General features: G+C 42.0%; 1 protein-coding gene across 3 annotated transcripts in view; it reads right to left on the bottom strand.

The window, feature by feature from the left end:
* Positions 1-22,228, bottom strand: part of XYLT1 (xylosyltransferase 1) — a 177,157-nt gene that overhangs the window by 54,719 nt on the left and 100,210 nt on the right. For all 3 annotated transcript variants that reach the window (XM_071444154.1, XM_071444155.1, XM_071444153.1), the window contains 2 exons: positions 7,287-7,459; positions 6,453-6,655 (listed from right to left, as the gene is read on the bottom strand). In XM_071444154.1, coding sequence (XP_071300255.1) covers positions 6,453-6,655; positions 7,287-7,459 — 376 coding nt within the window. The remainder of the gene's footprint in view (positions 1-6,452; positions 6,656-7,286; positions 7,460-22,228) is intronic.

Raw genomic sequence — 22,228 nt, forward strand, 5'->3', positions numbered from 1 at the left:
AATGAATCCAGGCAGACTCACATTTAACTCTTTTTAGGAAACAGACTTTTTTCTCAGTCATAAATAAGTTAAAAAAAAAATTACATCCAGAAAGCAAATGGCAAACAGATGAAAACCCTTTGGCTCTCTGCTTGAGGACCTCCCTGTGAGCAGCCCCAGAGCCAAGCCAGAGCAGAAGGGGCCACCAGCCAGGCAGCCCAAGAGGGCTCAGAGGTGCAGTGCCCATCAAACTGCAGCTCTGGCATCTGGGGCTCTGGTCTGCCAGGCAGATGCCCCAGGGGCCAGACACCAGCTCAGATGCCTCAGCTCTCATGGGAGGAGAGAAAGGGCTCCGTGTTCACACTGTAATCAACAGTGCCAATGCTGCCAAGTACAAGAGCACTTGGAGTAAAAATCTTATTCTAAAACTGTGCCTTACTGACACATCTTTAATCTGCAGGCACAGTAAAGATGCCTGGATAGCCAATTCCAGTTGGGGGTGCTTTTACTCCTGTTCCCAGTCTCAGGCTATGGAGCACATCCCAGAACTACCAAATACTCAGAGGAGTTACTATGAGCTGCAGATGTCAGTTCCCCAAAGCAAAAGCTGCTTCATATCCTTAAAGCCAGGAGGGGAGGGCAGAAGGAATAGCCCCAGCTGCTGTGGCTGCACAGAGGAAGGGTGGGCCTCCCATCACTAACATTTGCCAGCTTGAAGAAAACATTATGCTAACATCAGAGGTAAATAAAATTTTTAAGCCACAATAATTTCCACATTTTACCCCACCCACTTGTGACCATGCACACTGCTTTCCCAACCACTGGAAACTTAACAGTAAAACACAGAGGTGGAACAGCAAATCAAAAAGATAACTTTCAAAATATATATAAATCTCAAGCAAATGTGCTGGCAAAGTGAGGAAAGAAGAGAAGAAAAGGTTATTTGAGGGATTAAAGAAAGAAGCAAATCTGAACTTCTCAGAGAATGCAGATTCAAGAAAAACACTGATAAAGTTCCTTTTGGACAGGAAAAAAAGATTTCCTGTGAAGCATTAAGAGTGGATTGACATCTGGCTTGCCAGATAACAATATTCTGGCAAACAAAGCCACATACAATGTTGGTGACAATCCTGAGATAAAAACCTCAGGCTCTGGCATCTCAACAGATGTTGTAGTGGAAAAGCTACCTGAGCTGCACTCCCCTCTGGATGCAGGGAGAGGATTGAGCACTGCTTCAGCCCAGGATAACATTGCAAAGGGCACTTCAAAGAACACTGCACTATTTGCCCAGTGCCTGGTACATTATTCTAGTGGCAGGGCTTGCTTTTCAGATCAGCACTGCAACACTTCATATGGGGTGTAAGGTCAAACTCAGCCCTGGAAAGTCAGTATCCTTTATCCAGGCTTTCATGTCCAGCACCAATTTATGTAGTGCCAGGAAGGAGATATCTCTAGAGGACAGCTCTGAAGTCTGAATCTCAGTGAGACACAGAATTGTTGACTTAAGTCCAGTCAAATTGATGAGAAGTGAGACAGAGTGGAACTGCCTTTTGAGCCAATGGCTTTGCCTTATTTGCCATTGCACAGCTCTCATCAGCCCTGCTGGCTTTGGGATTTCTAAGCTCACAGCCATCAAGAGGGCACAGCTGGGTCTCAGACATTTCTCCCAGAGCCAGAGTGCTGGATGTGAAAGCCAAGTGCTTTGTTTCAGTTCTAAGAGGAGATTTTCCTGTATTTCCAATATTGCATTTCAAGCCTGCACATTGCAAAAGCTGAGATGTTTTGCAAGAGCAGCTGGGTAGCTCCAGTCTGGTGTACCCACTCCAGGCAAATTGTATTCTCTTTTCTTCTCCCTGTCACCTGCTCCAAAGGTTGTGTCATTTGGTCACAGGTGAAACTGGGGCAGGTCATGGTGAACTTGAGAGAACAGAAATCATCCCTGATGTAGTTTCTATAGAATGGCAGTCACCCATGCTTTGCAGGGGATGAAACTGAGCCAGTGGCAGAAACAAGGAGATGATCTCCCAGGTAGTTCTAGCACCTGAAAAATAACTTGAAAAAGTGCTAAAGCATTTTTTCCAAAGGTTGAACTTCCTTAATCTGTTGGTTGTAATTATTTTCACCTACCACAAGAAGAAAATCTGAAGACCTCTTCCCTGCACTCCCACCTTTTTACTCTTGGCAAATATTCTCTGGCTCAGGGACCTCATTTAGATGTCATCACTCTGGTTTTTTATCAACCAATGTCACCTTGACCAACAGAGGGCATAACAATGAAGCAAGTGCAGGTCAGTCAATAGTTATTTGCTAGCTCAGTTTTTAAATTTCTGTGTTATTCTGATTGGCAGAGATAATCTCCATATTGGCACCTGCTTAAAGGAGCAGGGCCAGTCAGATCATCCCATTTACTCCCTGCAGTGTGCAGTACCTCAGGTGCTATTTTTATGATGATACACCTTCCATTCAAGCACCAGACCCAAACTTCTGCTGAATGTGTCTCATTTAACTGAGGCTTCCCAGCACAGGCTTTTTTGGAAAGTACACAACTTCATCCTAAAATAATGCCAAGCAGCAAAACACAAGTACTTTCACTGGGTTTCATTTAAATTCTTTTGTTATACCTGATTGCATATAATGGAAAATGTAGTTGTATCTGCATTCCTGGCTCCATCAATAAGACACTTTATTTTCTTACTATTCTGAAGCACTCCCCAAGCTTCTGCTAATAATTTTGCTTGACCTTTATTAAAGACCAAGCATTAGCTGGCAATTAGATTTGGTGATCCCTTTGGTGATTGAGGCTCAGTGATTTACTGTAAATTACAAATAGTTCAAATGTTGCATTATGTTTATTCTTTATACAAGCTCTGTGGCCAGGTAAGCACTGACACGATATTCACTGTTAAATGATCTCATTAAACTCCTTAATTTAAGTGGTGCAACACTTCACCTGCCACATTATCCAAGGACTCCTGCAATGCACATTAAACATTCAGCATGAATAGATGCTCTACCATAGTTCACCTTGTTAGGAGTGAAATTTCAGTCCCTGAACATAAGGTTGACTACTTTATGCTGTTTGTCAGAGACAATAAATAATGCAAATAGATAGCCATGTAAAGTAGGAGGTTGAAGACATCAATAGCTTTCCCATAAGGTTTTGAAAGAGGCTCCCAAAAGAAAAGACTTTAAATTATGAAAAAAATACCACTAAAATTAAAAAAAAAAGTTAAGGAAAAGGAAGGAAGGTGCTGATTTCTTCCATTTCTTGTGAATGCAATGACTGTGAGAGATGATTTCTTGAGAACCCTCCAAATCTGTTCCTTTTTTATTCACGAGCCCAGAGCAAAAGGAGGGACAGTAACACAACCTCCCATCTCTGAGTTGCTTGTGGAGGTTTGTCTTTAACCATTTCACCCCTCCTTCTCCTGTTGAGAACATTTAACAGAGCTGAATGAAGTCAAGGGTGGATAATGCACCACATCTTTTCACTTAGGCCAATAAATAACATGTTGCCTCTTGATTAAAGGGAAACACTTTTGTTGGAGGCACCTTCATGTCCAGACTGTTTGCCAGTGGTTTCCACTCAGTAAGAAGGAGAAGCACATGGGTTAGAACCTCCTCTGTGCTAGTGCTGGACCTACAGACTCCACAAACAAAACATTCAGACGTGAGGAGGAATAATAAGGGTATCTGGATTTTCCTGGCATGCATATGTTTTATTCTTCATATTTTTAATTGTTTCCCTCACAAAATGAATAGTTCTAATATTTTTCTCCCATGCCTTTATATTTTATGATGCTTAACATCTGCTTCTGGACATCTCTTCTGAAGGATGAAAGGCTCCTGGCAATTCTGCTGTAGTCTGTGAACAGACCAGACTGCTCCCTGGACAGATTTAGGCTTCATCATATTGTATTAACCCCACATATTGAGTATGGCTTTTTGACTTAGAAGGCTGGATTAGCTTTTATTATCAGAAGAGAAGTAGTAAAGGTTTCAGTATTACAGATGGAATGGCAGATGGGAAGCAAAAGCTTAATATGAAGCAGCTCTGGATAAAAACTATTAATCTACAAAATTCATATGTTCTTATATAGGGAAACCTAGCAAAACCCACTGCAGTATGACTAACCAGAGAGAAGTGTAATGTGCCCCTAGCCCATTATCTAACAAATCATGGCATGGGGTCTGAAAGAAAAGAAAGAATCCCCCAAACACCCTCTTTACTATTTCCTGAAAAAACAATCAGCTCTCTCTGGGCTATGCAGGGAGGTAATGCCTTCCTAAAGATTATAAATAATAATAATTTATAGCACCTCCACCATGAAAATTAAGTGGACTCATATATATATTTGATGAGACAAGACTTCTCATGGTTTATATTTGTAATATTCCATATTAAAAGAAATATTTAACATTACTTCACTGTCAGTGAAGTTGTAGCACTAAAAAGTTTTATTATTTTTTGTTGAAGTGCATCATGGGATGAAGAGGAAGCATGTTCCCTGCAGTTCTGGTAACAGTGCTTTGGCAGGAAGGGAAGTGAGCACCTCAGAGCCTGCCTGGGTGCTGAGAGCCCCCGAGAGCCCCCAGGAAGGCACCACAGAGCTCTGAGAGCAGCTGCAAGGGACAAGCACCACCTTCCAGAGCTCCCCCTCTGAAGAAACAAGTGCCTGGAATTTCTCCAGCAGAGGTGGAATGACTGCAAGACATCATGGCATTATCACACACGCTCCAGGAATGCTGAACCAGCTGCAGTCTGCCCCACAGAGCCAGTGGTTGTTGATGGCCATGTCTGGAAGGCACTGACCCCATCTGGCCCTGGGGCTTGATTTGCTCCCCAGGGGACTTGGAACAGTTCAGACTGCCCCAGGTCATGGCCTCAGCATCACACAGTGGTTGGGGTGGGCTCAACAGCACAGGATAACTGGACTCACCAACAGGCACCAGTGTACAACCCTACCAGACCTTCAGCACTCTCCTACAATTTATCCTGTTTAATTCACAGTGTCATCACCTACTTATTCCTTTATGGTCCTGCATTAGTCCACTTTTCAGCATCAATACAGCATCCCTCACCAGGAAAGTGAATAATCAGGAATAACAAGCTAGCTTTTCCCAAGACTCAAGAGATATACAGAAAACTACATACTCTCTCCCTTATAAGCAAGGTTGATATGCCAAAATTGTTAGTTCTCTTCCTCTCCTGATTAAACACATCAGAAGTGTTTAAATAGTACGATTTCTTAATTTAAGTCCTCATGTTCTAATATCAAGGCAGCCTCAGTAACTCTTGTGCTCTAATCTTTCTCCCCAAAATGTGTTGCATTTCACTGAGAATGCTTAGAAATGGGCATCAGCAATAAAGCCTTTTGTCAGTCCTCACAAAATCCTTCCTAAGGCATAGGCTCAGGGGTTTTGCTATTGTTCACTTCAGTGGCAATTTCTGTCCAAAGAACACCTTCAGGAAGGGATTCAAACTTTGAGAGAGATCTTGGAGAAACCTCACCAGTGGAAGCATGTTTCTCTTCCAGGAGTATTAAAACCAAGTTGTATCATCACTCATCAGGAAATCGCCCAAGAAAGTCACTTCCCCTTTCACTGGTTCATTTCAGCATAGAGGGAAACAGAAGTCACAAGAATTTTGTGTTTCCTTCTTCTTAATAACTCTTACAACCTAAACCTAAAAACAGTTTCAGGACACTTGGGGGTTTTTTGGGTGGCTTTGTTGTTGTTGCTGTTGGGTTTTTTTGTTTTGGTTGGGGTTTTTAACAGACTATCTACTTTTGCACAATGTAGCAAACTTACTGAATGCAGCTCTGAGGCCTGGGTGATGTAAATCCAGAAAGAATATAATTTCATTTAAAATCACAAGCCTTATCATGTGATGGTGTGTGAAATTGTTAGCCTGATGCCATCTGAATGAGGATATTCAGGCCACGGTTGGTGCTGAAGATATAATTGACTCCTAGCAACTTATTTGTCACTTTTACAGCCATTATCCTCCACAGAAAAAGTACTAAAAGAAGGGAGAGGAGTACCTGAATCTATATTCATACCTTCAACCCTTGCTGAGACATCAAATGACACTGTTAATCAGAGCCCTGGGAGGGAGCAATCTCTCCATGCCTGGGCTTCATTTGCTGAGCTCCCCCACTTTTGGCTACTTTCCTCATCCTCTCTTGCAGGTACCCCTTTTGTGGGAAATAATGACTGACTGGAGCAGCCTCTCAGTGGAGGTCCCCCCAGGCAAAGGGAAGACACACAGGGTACAGGCAGGGGGTTGAATACTTGGCTAAATTGTGGCTGTCAGACACCAGCTCACCAACAGGAGTTTTCTGCTGTAAAACAAAAGAAACTGCTCCTCTGCTTCTTGCAGTACAGCACAGACATTATCATTGTTTATCACTGCTTATCTCCGTACCTCCTTTAGGAACAAAACATGTGCATCCTTAAAATACTCATTGTACCTGATTGGGTAGTCGGCAGCACTGAGGTTGATGAAGAAATCCCAGGGCCAGTCACTCATCTCCATTAAGTCCTTCATGGTCTGCAGGTAGGTGGTCAGAAGACTTGCTCCTCCCCAGATGGTGGCCATTCTCCAGGAGGTGACTCTCACGTTTGGGTACTGGCTGGCAAACTGCAGCACTTGCCGGTGCAAGTAATTGGATCGCTTTACAGGAGAGAAGAGTGATACATTCAAGTTATTCAGTCCAAAATTGTCTCTCCCTGTGTTCACTAAAGGCCTACCCTGCTTCTTGACTCACTGAATGCTGCTATTGCTTTGCCCTCACTTACTACGGCTCACAACCTTCTTTTGCTAAATGTGCAGAGAACCCTGGTTAGTATTTTTTGTTACAACTACAGTAATCACTAAGCAGTGTGATTAACTTTGTTCACCATTTGTCATCATAGAGCCCAAAGGGCTTCTGTAAAGGAGGTGACTGCCACCACCTCCCTTTTACAGTGTGTCACTTGCCCAAGGCACCTCAAGTCAGCTCTCCCTCCAGTGGGCCACCTCACTCTGCATCAACTTATCAGTTACTGCTAACTAAATGTACAACAGACAGACAAGGGGAGATACTCATCACAGAGAAGGAGAAATGAAGGCTGTTACATAAATAAGATAACAAGAAAGAAAATTTAAGGGAAAAAAAAAAGAGGCTCCAAACATGTAACAGATGGAGAGACAAAAAATGACATGCACTTTATGCAGCAGAGGTAAAGGGAAGATGAAGAAGATGACAAGGATGGGTAGACTGACAGATGGTGAGACAGGCAATTTATAACCAGTGATATATTACCTTGTCAACATGAATGTAATAAAAATGGTCTTTATGGTAAATAGCCTTAAACATGCGCTGGAGCTGCCGGGAAGCTCTGCCATGAACAACCAAGACAAATGCGATCCTGACTGGGTTGGCTGGCATGTATTCTACGGAGTCCTCATCCCACTGAACATTGTTGTTGGCTTTTCCTGTTCAAAAACAAAACACAGGACATCTCTGAGTGTATCCACAGGGCAGGGTGCAGAGAGCAGTACACATTCCACCTCAGCTCCCTCTTCAAAGGCCTTTGCAGGGCAGGGGGAGCACCCACGAGCGGTGCAGCCTGTGTCCCATCAGTCTGTACCCCTCTCCTTTGTCCCCACACAGGGCCACCACCCCTTGGGCAGCAGCCCATGCCCATGGGCTTCATCCTGAACAAGGCTGCACAAGCACAGACAAGTACCCAGATGTTTATGAGTTGTATCAAGCTCCACCTGAGTACAGAACCTTCAAAGGAATCCCCTCCAAGTTTGTACCTAGTGTTCAAAGTATTCAAACACTGGCAAGGCTGGTGTTCCCCCAGAAGGAAACCTCTGTTCAGCCAAAGCTGCTCGTTCCCATGGTCAGCACAGCTCTGCTGAGGAGCTGGTGGAACTCTGCTACTGAACAGCTGCTGAGGATTATTGACAGATAGCATTTATTTGTAACAGCAGATGTGCCCTGGAACATTTAAATGCAACTTGGATGTCTTCACTTTTTCATGGAGGAGTGGGGCTCTTCCAGTACAATTTGAAATACCTATTCATTTTTATTTTAACAGAGTCATTTCTGGTCTTCCTTTTCTAAAGCAAACACCACAGTGTGAGGTTCAGACAGGATGTGCTGATAAACTGAAGAGCTGGAGGACATTTCTAATAAGAAATTTAAAGTGCTTTGGTTTTGGTTTGTGTACCCACTCTGCAATTCAAAAACTAGAACACAATGTAAGAAAAACATAATTTTATCCAAAACACAACATTCATTCTTCAATGAAACAACACCATTCTTCAGTGGTCTGACCTTGTAAGGACCTTTCTCAACAAAAATGATTTAGAAAGAACCTGAAATTTTGAATATTAGCAGACAAAGAAGGAAAGTACCTCCAAGCCAAAGATCTTCCTCCTGCCCAAATTTTCCTCTTGCAAATTTTAACTTTATTATTTTTCAAATGAAAGGAATAGTGTTGTCTTAAAGGATACTTGATGTGTGTCCCCCCTGCCAGAGGTACAATTTTCAAATTTCTAAGATCTGAGCTGTCACCAGCACTTAGTGCCTTTTGTGATGCCCCTTTCTCCTCCCACCTCCACATCCCCACCACCTCAAGGCTCCTTCTGCAGACATTGGAGACATTTGCTCCAGGCAAATGTAGGACAAATTTGAGGCTGTTCCTGGGCTCAGTTATCAGACAGCCTGAGTGCAGCTACAAAGCCCACTGCACCTTCCAAAACATCTCCTACAGTTATTAAAAACACATGCTCAAGTCTGTTTGATTTGATATAAGGAACATGACAGAAGACATTTGCCAAGAGTGAAGTGAGACTAGGAGAGAGAGAAAGACACTTTTTCCCAGGTTTTTGAAACTGGAAACATATGTTGGTAAAATTAAACAATACCAAAAGCTTTCTTCTTTTCCAAATGTAATAATGACAAAATAAAGGCTGGACACAGAAAAAAGACCTTTGCCTAATCCTTCTTGGGCATCTCCTCCTTGTTCAAGGCAGTAGTATAGACTTGGAAAAAACAGACCAGCTGAATGTTTGCAGAGCACTGTTTAGGTGATAAAACAATTTGATGACCTTGTTTGTACTGAAATGCCCTTGAGTAATTGAAATACTCCTTTTAGACAGCCACGAGAGAGAGATCCTGCTGCAATGGGAGCAGCACATCCCAGAAGGGAATGGTTTCAACACCTCCCCCAACTCTCCCTTCAAGTCTCTCCTCAGCAGAGCTTCCCTAGCACACTTCTCCAAGTCAGAGTCTGTTTTTCCCAGGAAAGCTGCACATGTCAGAGGTGTCCCTTGTGCCCAGAATGGGCTCTTTGCTGACTGTCAAGGGCTACAAGGCAGCGGTGTCGCTGCCCAGGAGCACACTCAGATCCCCAACAGCACAGAGTTAGTCTCTGCACAGTCCCAGAGGCTCCCAGCACACCCTCCCTGTCCACAGCCCCTCCAGAACATCTCTGTGCAATAGAAATGCTGCTCAAAATTAAGGCAACTTTATTGCCCCCTGTTGTATTCAGAAATTAGGAAATTTCCAGCACCGTAAGTCATTCTTAACTTTACACAGGACACAAACAATTTAAATGGTATTTCTTTAAAAAACCCTCCACCACTAGGACTCAGAGGAGTATTAAAACATTACAAAGATAGCTTAAATTTAATTTATCCTATAATTTGCAGTTTGTTTATTATGGCCATTGGCCTATGCCCAGTTCTACTGTTTTCTCCTGTGCAGCTGATGAGCTTTGCCATGCACATGCTCAGGGTTTCTGCAGTGACAGGGACAAAAAGGGACTGTGAGAGAAAGAAATGCGCTTGCAAAGAGAACTGACAGGGAATGAAGGGCAATTGCAATTGCAAAAACAAGCCATTTTTCTTTTAAACTGTTTTCATTTCAAACTGATGATGTCCCATCAATGAACTCAAATATTTTTAGTGGTTTTCATTACATTTTTGGATACCTCTCTTTCGAAATCAGTGATTTTCTGCAATGATATGCAGAAGGTGAAGGGAATTTAAAATAGTTATATTGTGGGCCTTTTATTTTAATCTAACTCACTGTCAATACCCACACTATCATTTATCTAGCAATTACTGAGAACAAAATCCTCTCAAATTTTCACCTGAAATGCCACCTCACTGCATCAGTTTTCTCTAATAAATTCCTGCAGTGATTTATTTTGTTCTTTTCTGTTTTCCTCCTCTAAACATTTTTTTTCATATGCTAGTTTCTTTCCTTCTCTTTTAGGTTTAGGATTTTTATACTTGCATTTACCACCTGCATACTATTATGGCTTTTTAAATATAATCCTATTTGTGGCTACCCGGAGTTTCACAAAGGAAGAATGCTACATTTTTCCATCTGTCAGACTACCTGCTACTTTGCTCTGTACTGTCACTTCCCTGGTTTTAGCTCATGGCTGCTTAGCACCCTCTATTTTGCAGACTACTTCACTGATAAAGAACCAGCCTGATTTGTAAAGAAGATGAAATTGGCAGGAAACATTCAGCTGAGGATCTGCTTACTAAAAAATACAGCAGGACTTCAGATCTGTATGAGCAATGTCAAGACCTGAATAGCTCCAGCCACTTCATTTCCATAAAACTCATGCAGACCAAAGCCTTGCTCATCATGTCAGTGCCTACATATTAATGAGCTGCCTCAGGTAGGAGCTCATCCTCTTCAGGCTGCTGGGACAGAAAATGCATCAGATGGCTTCACTTAACATCCTACCATTCACTTGAGGTAAAACATCTAAAAGGATTTTAAGGAAGCACTTGGATTTGACAGCTACTTGGGTACCCCACTACACTGCATTCTCCCCATGCACTAAAGCTCAGCCTGGGTGCTGATTCCAGCTCCACCCTCGGTCACTTCAGTCCTGCAAGAAGCGGCTGCCAAGATCACCTTCTTATCACCCAGCAGCTATAGAGGATTCAGGGACAGCTTCTTTCCTCTGCAGCACTCCCTGTTCCCAGCCTTCCCTACACTTGTCACCTCTCACCATTCCATCATCTGCCTTTCCAAGAGAAATGAGCCAAGCCAACACAAGAGAATTCCCAGCTCCTCTTGCACAGGTCACTTGGGGCAGTCTCAGTGGAACTGGAGGTGCACTCCATCTCACCTAGAAAGCTTCTTGGGGTGTGGGTATTGCCTGTTGAATGAAGTTTCCTACATGGTCCCCTTTTTCTGGGATAATTTACACAGACCAGTGCTTTACAAATCTTAATAAAAAGCCCACAATGTCAATAGAAATTAAAACAAAAACCATCAGTGCTTTATAAACCATAATAAAACCCCTACAATGTTAATACAAAGTGAAACAAAACTCATGAAGAATATGATTGTTACAGTTCCATATTGGGAGCACAGCTCTACCCTCAAAGTTGCTTAGCACATATGAGTCAGTGGGGAGAGTGAATGGAACATCCCCTTTATGGCCTTTTGGCACAGGTGAAACAGCCCTGGCCTTGAAGCAGGACTTGTCTTAAGCTTCCTCAGTTTGCTGTTTCATTACACAATGGGAACAGAGGATAGAAGAGCAGCTTCTCACATTGCCTTGCCCCAGAGAAACTCAGCAGAAGGGGAAGTGCACACCCAAGCTCATCTTCCAGCCCTTGTATCAAAGAGCATTTATTGTGCTACCTCCACTGGAAACAAAACCACAGCACTTTGCTCTGTCACAAACTTACTAAGAAAAGTAAAATCTCCCCTTCTGCTTCCTACTCAAAGCCTGACAGTCCTGACATCAATGTGTTAGCAGGAAAACCTGCACCTGTTTTTGAAGATAACAGGAGAATCTCAGCTCTAGTGGAATTTTAGCTTGTATTTTCTATGTCCAGAGAAATTAATACTCATAATTAAGAGCCTAATCTTCAACTGTTGCAGTATTACTGAATTCCAGAATGAAGACAGTGCAATCATTTTCACATTTGTTGTGATGCCACATTATGCTCAATCATCCTCCAATACAACTCAGAGCCAGCCTGCTGATCTCTTACCTCTGCTGTTAATTAATGGGATCACACTTCCCCAGCAGCACAAAGCAATCTTTCAATCTGTTTTGTGAGCCATCTTATGCTTTGTAAATCAATCCATCACCTTCTGTTCTCAGTTTGGTATTGTCCTGGCAGTCCAACAGATTTCCTCTTTAGAGATACCTGGATGCTGCTGAGTCCATCTGAGCAGAGCTGTGTGTGTACCCTGTGCCTTGGGCCATGAATCAATGGACAGAGGACATTAGCAGAGTTATTGCTGTGCAGTTCAGCAGAGTATTTGCTGCTATTACATCCATAAATGCAATCAGGAGCCCTGTCATTACAGCAGGAGTATGAGCCATAATCACTCCAAAGAGGCAGAGCTCTGTAGTCCCTATTTGAACTCCTAGGAGCAGCTCCATTCCCTTCAGTGGGACCATTTCTGCAACAGCCAGCTGAGTGGTAGTTGCTGAACTCAGAGTTCTACTATAAACTCCTTTTCAATTGCTCACAACTCAACAACACAGCAGGTTGAAAATTTCCAGGCTTGGCTTTCATCTAAAAAAGTTTCCCAGTTTGATTAGAGCACAAACAGGTTTGCCTTGTTCAAATGGTGGCAAGACCAAAAATAAATAAATAAATACAATGTTTTCATTTAGGACACAAGAATTTTGTATCAGACCTAGTAATAGAAGTAGTTGGAGGGTTATATAAAAACCACAAAAAATGTCACTGAGCAATTCACCAGTGAGCCAGGAGCTGATGAGAAGTCTTTGTCTGAGGGTCTGCTAACAGCAGCACTGCCCTGGGCTGAGCCAGAACTCCTGCTGGAGCTAAGCCCCAGTGCTCCATCACAGCAAGGGCATCTCTTGCCACCAGGCTCAAGGGGCAAGGTCTGTCTTGCTGCAGTGAGGACACCCTGCACAGGAGAGGTGACTTCTGAAGCACAGTGCCTGCTAATTGTACTTAGGTGAAAAGACAATTTTTCCTAGAAAGCACCTAGAAAACTTTCTTTAGCAACGTTAGTCCCATCTTTGGGATGCCAATTGTCAATTCCAGTCTAAGAAATGATTCACTTGTTTCCATGGTGGTCCTTGTGGAGATCTTCAGTGAAAGAAAGGATTTCAGGTGAGCACTGATTACATATATATATTTTAAATTATTACAATTATTTATATGTAAAATGCCCGCTGGTGTCTGGTCTGTTCACTGTGCAGAAGACTCCTGTGGTGAATAAGATCTCTACCATGAAGTGGAATGAGCACCTTGTGTGCCCATTGAGCCCAGCACATCCACTGCCCAAGGCCAGTGAGGGGCTATAGCAAAGCAAGCCAAGTTCCTGAAGGAGAAAATTATCATGACTGGTCATAGGTGTGGCTTTTCCTTGTGGGTTTTAACTTAGCAAAGCAGGAGAGGTGAAATCAGTTGAGATGATCTTCTGCACATCTGTTCCCAGGCATGGGGATTAGAGAGGGATGGTTATGATTACAGAGTGAAGTACTGCTAGTTGTGTTCTGTAGATTTCCTTAAAACTACTGTTATCTCTATTTTTTTATCTCTGAGTTAGCATTGAGCACTTTGGAAAAGAAAATCAGAAATCCTGCTGCTATTGAGGAGTGGATATTCAATTTTTTTGCAGTAATATTTTATCTCAACAACCCTGTTCTACAACTTTTCAGTCTCAGACTCTATCAAAAATCACAGGAACTATTTATGATCCTCTGTAACTTCATATGATCAAATAACCCATAAGCAAGAAATCAATGCAAGGCAGGAGGGAAGCAGTAAGACATAATTTAGAAGCACTCAGTGGCTACTGCATTTAACATTAAAGAGACAGATTTCATAATGTTCTTTCCATGCTGAGAAGAAGCCCTGGCTTGGAACAAAGGAGCTGCTGATGTGGCCATTCTGAGTCTTCTTTAATCATTTCAGAGGGTGACAGCATAAACTTAGGGCAGTCAGAGGAGAAGAGTCACTGCCTTACAGATGGAAATTCCCTCCATGAGATCACTGGGAGATTCTCTACAGTGAGTTTGTGAGTGGATAAGCAGCTCTGCATCCCTGAAAAATTTATATAAAAAGGGAAACTCACTGTAATTACAGATGTGGGTTCAGTTCTGCTGTCCATGAACAGAAAAATAAAAGGCATGAAAGAAGAAAGATAGAAAGATAAAGGATACATGTAGAAGTGTTTCATATTCACAGATGGATTATAAGAAGATGATTTTTTTTATTTTATTCTAAGGGAAAAAAACCCCAAAGATATTTCTCATGGGAATTTAAAAGAAACCACTTCTACCCCAGCTTTCTCATCCTCCTGTTACAGCTGTGTAACATTTGTGCTGCATGCAGCATTTCCAAGACTCACTCAAGAAATCATCCATTACACAAATCCAGAAAACACCATGCACCAGAAAATTTGGTGAATGTGTCTTTTTTTCACGTGATTTGCAGAATTCATTGTAAATGAAGAAATATAAAAACCTTGAGAACAAGGACAGAAATTTTTTTGTATCACAAACCTGTAAAAGCAGTTGGGCTAACACAGAACTGTTCAAAATCAACCTTCAGGGTCCAGGTATGTGTGTGTGTGCAGCAGCAGCACACCCATATTCACTAAATTTCCAGCAAAAGCAAGCAGCATTTGGTTTGAAGCAGCCTACCATATTTCAAACAAAAAATTTGTTCTATCTTGCAGTCAGTATTGGATCATTACTGAAACCATTTTTATGATTTGCAAATGACCAAGTAATTATCAGATTCCACTATACTGCACTTGCAACACACACTAAACTTAATTTACTACAATACTTATCTAGGCAGGCCAATCATCTCTGTAACAAGCTTGCTTTTCTGACTATCCTAATTATGGAAATGGTAGCATTCCTGGGAGACAAATCTCAATTATTTGTAGTTTTGCTGGAGTGTGTTAGTCAAGCATTTTCTCCCTATTCCTACCGACTGCCATGAATAAATAACACTCAAAAGCAACAGTAAATTAATTAATGTTGAATTAGAATGAATCTTGTAATAATAGTGTTTATCATATCAATTAACAGCCAATTAGCACATCGTGATCAGTGTTATTAGGATGAATACAAAATGCCTTTTAAATGAGCATCAGGCTATTTTTACTACATCCAGTGACTTTACTGGACTTCAGAGATGTAAAGTAAAGCAGATCCAAGAACAGTCACAAAGATTCCTTGCAAAGAACATTGATTCCTCCTGCACCTTACACCCTGGCTTGGCTTCACAGTCCAAAACCCAAGCCAGTCCTGGCTGCATCCAGAGCAGCGTGGCCAGCAGGTCAAGGGAGGGGACCCTGCCCCTCTGCTCTGCTCCTGTCACCCCACCAGGAGAGCTGCAACCAGTTCTGATGGCCCCAAGGTAAGGACATGGAGCTGTTGGAGCAGCCCAGGAGGCCATGGATAGGAGAACACCTGGAACACCTTCCCTGTGGAGACAGGCTGAGAGAGTTGGGGCTGCTCAGCCTGGAGAAGAGAAGGGTCTGTGGAGACTCATAGGAACCTTGCAGGGTTTGAGGGGCCTACAAGGAGAGGGAGCCTTTGTCAGGAACTGCAGGGACAGGACAAGGAGCAATGGGTACAAACTGAAAGAAGGGAAATTTGGCTTTGATATTAGGAGGAAATTCTTTACCATGAGGATGGTGGCATACTGGAACAAGTTTGCTCAGGGAAATTGTGGATGCCCCAACCCTGGAAGTGTTCAAGGCCAGGCTGGATAAGGCCTTGAGCAACCTGGTCTAGTGGAAGGTGTCCCTGCACATGGCAGGATGATCTTTAAGGTTCCTTCCAACCCACACCATTCTTTGACTCTCTGACTTAACATTTAAGAGGTAGCACCCTTGGAAACCACAAAAAAAGAGGAAGACCACTATTTAGAGGTGCCTCTGTCACACAGCCTTAAAAAGAAACTCAAATAAAAGAGATTTTCAAGCTTGGCTCTCAGGATAAACCCACAGCCCATTCCCAGCCCAGAGTCAAAACTTGTGGAGCAGCTCCTGAGTGCACCAGTTCCATGACAACACACCCAAGATAAAAGGGACAACAGCAGCCCTGTATTTTTGGCTAACACATCAGGTGTGAGAGTTTTCTCACTGTGTGGAGTCACCCTCTTCTGACAGAAAGCTCGCTGCAGGAGGAGACTTCATTCAGTTCTTGTGCTCCAAGAGCTGACTTGTGCTTGTAGGAGGGGAAAGGTTACAGAAGGCAAGAAGTGAAGGGATTGAAATGAAGCATGTGTTTAGTTATCTTATCCACCACTGGTTGTTGCTAAGGATGCTCCCATCAACAGCCCCAAACTGATGAGAACAGGAATTTGTCATACAAGAAAAGTCATCCCACCACTCCCAAGAAAACTGATGACACAAAGCCAGACTGAAACATTTATAAAACCTCATTCACAGTTTGCATTTTCTGAACAATCAACTACTGATTTAGGTGGCCTGAATTACACTCCAGGGGCTGCCAGCCCTCTTGCTGCAGATGGATTTCATCCCAACTGGAACACCAGTGACAGCCTCACCACCCTTCATGCCAAAACCAACAATGGGCTTTGGAGTCAGCTCTTCTCTGAAGAGCCTCACTCCCTTGCCTTCAAAAAGCCTTTAGATTTCTTGTGCAGGACAAGAAGAAAATGCAGAAAATGCCCTTATTTCAGTGCAGACTTTCTCTTCCGCCTAAAATCATCAGGAAGTTTAAGCCTTCAAGGAACAGAAACTTGAAAGTCAATCAGTTACTATGGAACAACCAACATAACAAATACTAAGCAAAATATCAACAGAAGTATATCAAGGCTTATACTTCAAATTAGCATTTGAAACAGCCTCTGCTGATTGGAGTGTCTGTTCCAGTGTGTTTGGAGACTGGCACGCTGTAACCTTTACACCATCTCTTCCTCTCATGCTCACAGCAAGAATAATCAATAAGGAGTGAAAACACAAGCAATTACACACATCTCTACTTCACATAACCTCCCAGGAGATATTATGTACTGCTGAGACTACCAAGAAATGAATAGGTAGATAAAAGCATGTTTGTTACCTGCCTGATCAATGTTTTACCTTTCTGTTTTACTGTGCTGGCATCTTTCAAGTCCTATGCAGAGTATCTCTTCCCCCAAATAACCTTAAGAAATTAACAGTTAATCATTACAATCAGCTGGTGTAAGGCCAGGACCAAGTGAATTTGTACCATATGAGTATCTGGTCTGTTAACTCAAAGTTAATCCCCCCTTTGAGATTCCATTACATCTGTCTTGTATTTTTTGAATGTAGGATTGGAAGGACAGAGTCTGCCTTTATTCTCTGTTCAAGATAATTATGAACATAGTGTTGGAAACAGACCCAAAAAATAAAGACTTTCACATGTATTTTACATAGCTGGTTTGAAAAGGTCAAGTTAGGTACTGAGAATAAAGGCTGCACTAGCAGAAGCAAAAATCAACCCTCATACCTGTCCCCTGTGCCAACATGGTGCAAAATGGGAAAGTTTAGCCTCATGTTTTAGCTGGCACTTGCAGTGACAGTGAAATTAATGGGAATTTCACAGTACAGTCAAAAGAAAGAGAAAAGATAGATAGCACAGGTCTGTGCAGATTCACTGCAAAGCTGTCAGGATCTGCTTCCCCTGCATCCCTTTGAGTTAAACTTTACAGGTTTCAAAGACTAAGCAGTGCTAAGAATCTCACACTGTGGCAACAAAAGATGTGTCAGATATCAGATTCATGTATGTCTAAGTACAATAAATACATATATGCCTTGAGTTTGTCTCCACTGGTAGATAGCTAGGAAACAGAGGGAACTGAAGCATTTAAAGTAAAACAGCACATCTAAAAAACAAGCTTCCCCCAGAAACAAACACAGTTTCTCTACTCAGACTATACATTTTTCGGCATAACTGATTTTTTGACACATAACTGTTGTCAAATATCCATTATGTCAAAGGACACTGGCAAGCAATGGTTTTGTCAAATGACCCAAAGTACTTCTCATTTGCCCATGTGAAAAGCAGCACATGAATTATTTTATAATTGATCAGCTTTTGTGCTTCCAGACAGAACCAGTGTCCTCCTTGCTACCATGTGTGCTGCATAAAGGATTATTGTGGAATGTGAATAATTTTACTCAACAGAGAAGGAAAAAAGGACCAATCTTCTCTGAGAGTAATGCTTGTCAGACAGAGGAACACAACATAATTATATTGTGACACTTCCACCAGCAAATAGATTCTACTGTAAGCAATTAACACTGGTTCCTTCAGCAGACTTCAAAAATGTAATTATATGGTATGCTCAGTTACAATAACATCTGATTAATAAATGACACTGCACTACTTGAGCTAGATTTTAGCATATACAGACAGGTTAAAACACAAAACAGATGGATGTTAATTCTTGCACTGGCCACCCTTACACCCCAAAATTGTTCATTAATATGGGAAATGTTAAGGACATAAATATTCACATTTTCAGAAAAAACAAGCACCAGTGACAATGAGTACTCTGGATCTGACTAAAATGGAGAATTTTGGTCTGTGCAGTGAATATAACAACCTGTCTCTCCTCCTGAGATGGGTGAGGTAGGGCTGGGCTCTCCTTCCTGACTGGAATGCTTTCCAGAAGCTGCTTCTGATCAAGAGGGATTAGTAAAGATGGTTTAAGAAGGAAAAAAAAAAAATCATTGGGCATTAATCCTCTAAACATTTCATAGCCAACATATCTTTAACACAATCCCTCTAATCCAATTAGGGTGCCTTGAAAATCATATCTTGAATTCCATGCTTCATTGTGATGGGTTCTGTGTGAGTGAAACGTGCACTCAGCAGAAGCTGCTGAGCACCTGCTCTGCCCCAGAGCCCCCTCCCCAGCCCTGCCTGGAGCAGCCCAGCTCCAGCTCCAGCTGCACCAAACCCCTGAGCCCTGACACATCTGGCAGGGTCAGCCCTCCCAACACTCACCCCTCTGAAACAACAGGGAAAACAACCCTGAATACAAAGCTTTTGCCAGCAAGGAACAAATTAGTATGAATTAACTGAGCTTGGTTTTTTAAATGTTCTCATGGAAATTGTTTGGGCTGGTGTTCACGAGGATGTATATTCACACTTAAAGTGATGGGCAAAGGATAGAACAAAACAGCAGTCTTGTTGCTAAAATAAAGGACTTGCACTCCATTACTCCATCACAGAATAAAAGGATCCCATTAACATACCACTAGAGGAAAACAAAGGGGAAAATCAAATTGCCAGCATCAGAAAATGTTCAACAAAAGCAACATAAAGTGATTTTTCTGTATTTCAATTGACATTACAGTTTTGTTAAAAAAATCCAATGTGCAGAAAACATCACTTTATTGACTAAATAAGTTACTGGCTGCTGTTAAAAGCATCTGGGGAGAATTTGTATGCAAAATGCATTCTCGCAATAACACCATAATTTATAAATGAGTTATAAATTTCTCTCAGATTTTAACAAGTCTATGATGCCCTTGGATGTCAAGGAGCTGCTTAAACAGTAACTCGTAGAAGGGTCTTCTCTATTCTGCACAAGAGGAGTATCTGTGCAATGTCTGAAACAAAAAAAAATCATGCTGACTTTTTACAGGCAAAAATAATAATGGAGATAATTTCTCAAATTATCTTAACTCTGCCCCTCAGAGTGTCTCTTCCCATTCTGCAACCTCATTTCACGTCAGCAGTCAGAGGTACTAAATTTGGCCCCAGCACTTTCCATTTCCTGCAGCTGGGGCTGATCCTGGCTCCCAGCACTGCTGCATGAGTGCTGGCAGGGTTTGAGCTGGACCCTGGCACAGAGAGCCTCTGCCCATGCACAGCTCATCCCACCCCTCTGAATCTGGGGAGCTGGCAGAAGGGAGCTGTGCATTAATGTGGATCTCCAGAATGACTTAAAGAAGCTGCAGCACACTGTGAGACAGGGCACACATCCAAGTTGTTATGCATTTTAATTAGGTAAAACAAGTGCTAAAAACTGCTTTGAAGGTCTAGATGTAACCCAGCAGTATTGGTTTCCCACATATGGGTTTTCCTCCTGCCATCTCTCATTCATACACAAGTTATTTGATCATCTCTATCACAAAGGGAGGCTTAAAAGAGAAAAATAAAAAAACTCAATCTCAACTCGTGTTGAGATGTAATTCAGTTCCTCCTCTAGAATGACAGAGCCCCAAACAAATTCATTCACAACTTGGCTTTTATGGTACAGTAGGGCATGAAAATCATCAACTGGCTGCAAAACTGCTAAGTAAACCTAATTTAGGAGATGAAAATGTGTGAAACGCAAGGAGCATCTCACAGATTGTAAAATGACATGTTTATTTAAAAAAGAGCCCAGGAAAAACAAGAAATGTTGGCAGAGGACTGCAGTAACAACCCGAGGGCTCCCAGGCTGTCGGGGGCTCAGAGCTGCCATGACCTGCACAGCCAGGGCAGTGCCCACAGCCCTCAGCCAGCACCTCAGGGAGGGAGGCAGGAAAAAGCCCCAGCAGGTTTGTTAAAGAAACAGTTCTGTAACAAACAGAGGGACCCCAATGGCAGCAGCTCAGCACAGAGAGGAGCAGCCCCAGCACTGCAGGGCCAGGAACCAGCGAGGTCTCAGCTGTGAGACACCTCCAGCTCTGCACACACCCCCGGGAGGCTCTGCCATCAGGAGCTCAGCCTCCTCACAGCCTAAAAGCTAAACCCCCCCAGGATGAGTTGTAATTGAGCCAAGAAGCAATATCATTTGTTAAGGCAAGGAGGTAGTGAATGAGTAGCAACAACATAACTTCGTTCAGTTCATCTGCTGAATTCATTTCAGTCCATCTCCCGCTCTGCAGCCCCTCTGAAATCAATGGAGAATGGACAGTGTAAAATCAGTATGAAAAGAGAATTAGCATGTCTGAGCCAAATTCTGCTCATGTTCCAGTTCTGAACAGTGCCTGGTCTATAAAAACGCGGATTAACTTTGAGCCTCCTTAACAATCCTCCACTATGGCTAAAAGAATCAAAAACACCTGAGCTGCAATTTCTTTCAAGTATAATTTAATTTCCCCTATCTTTATTTTGACATTAAAAGAATGATGAAAAATCTCTTCATATTATTTCTCAAGACACTACTGCTAGAAGGTGAACTGTTTATCCACACACACACACCCCATTCATTCTCACCCTTTTTCTATGAGACTGGATCACCCTATTCTCACAGCAAGTACCAACTTTATGAAATAATTTAATTTCTGCAATGCATTTTTATGTAAACTAATCCAATGTCTCCTGACACCAAATCCTTACTGTTCATCAGCACAACTTTCTCAGAGTTGAAGACAGCATCTGACATAGAATGCCTGTGCTGGCAACATTTTTATTAGAACAAAATCATTTTATAAATCCAAAAGTGAACCAGTATGGAAAAGTTTAATATTATTGTAAATGAAGAAGTATTTAAATGTAAAAATTATACTTGACACTGTAATCACATTGCCCCAGAGTATAATCCCAAAAGAACACAGAGACCTTCTGCCAAAGGTGATTTGAGTGTTAATATGAAACTCAATGTGGGCTCATTTTAATTACATACATGCCTGCTGAGAACATATGATAGAGTCCAAAAAGCTCATTCATTGTCAGCATGACAGCAGGACCTAATATTAAATCTTGCACACCAAGTAAATTTTCCAGATTACCAATTACTACACAAAAATAGGACACATTGCAAAAGTGGTAATCAGCATGAAAGCAAAAATACAAAAAAATATTGCCAAAAAGAGCTTAGCTCTGGGCCAGCAGGGGGTACAGGAAATCTCCAAGCAGTTCATTCTCTTTTCTTCAAAAGCAGCAACATTCAGTTGGTCCATCTCTAACCCCACTGACACCAGGTTTGGACTGACATTCACAGCATTGATCCTCACTGTCACTGCAATCATGTGGCACTGTTATCTATAAAACTCTTTAGAAGTATATAAAAGCACTTCAAAGTAGATTTTAGTGTGCTTTTTTCTTTTTCTATACTTAGCCCTAAATTTTCTTCATTTAAAAGAAATTACTGAGTTATTTTTTGTTCTCATGAGTCCCTGACAGGTTTCTGGCACTGAAAAAAATGTTAGGAGTAAGTTTATACCTGTTAACATTAACAGGCATTTTGGTTTACTTTTAATTTTGGATAAATTCATGCACCAGTCAGTATTTTCTACAGAAAGTGCCTGGAGTATGAAAAGGAGAACCC

The sequence above is a fragment of the Agelaius tricolor genome, unplaced genomic scaffold, assembly GCF_023055355.1.
Source record: "Agelaius tricolor isolate 1412-34295 unplaced genomic scaffold, bAgeTri1.0.p SCAF_19, whole genome shotgun sequence".
Taxonomy (NCBI): Eukaryota; Metazoa; Chordata; class Aves; order Passeriformes; family Icteridae; genus Agelaius; species Agelaius tricolor.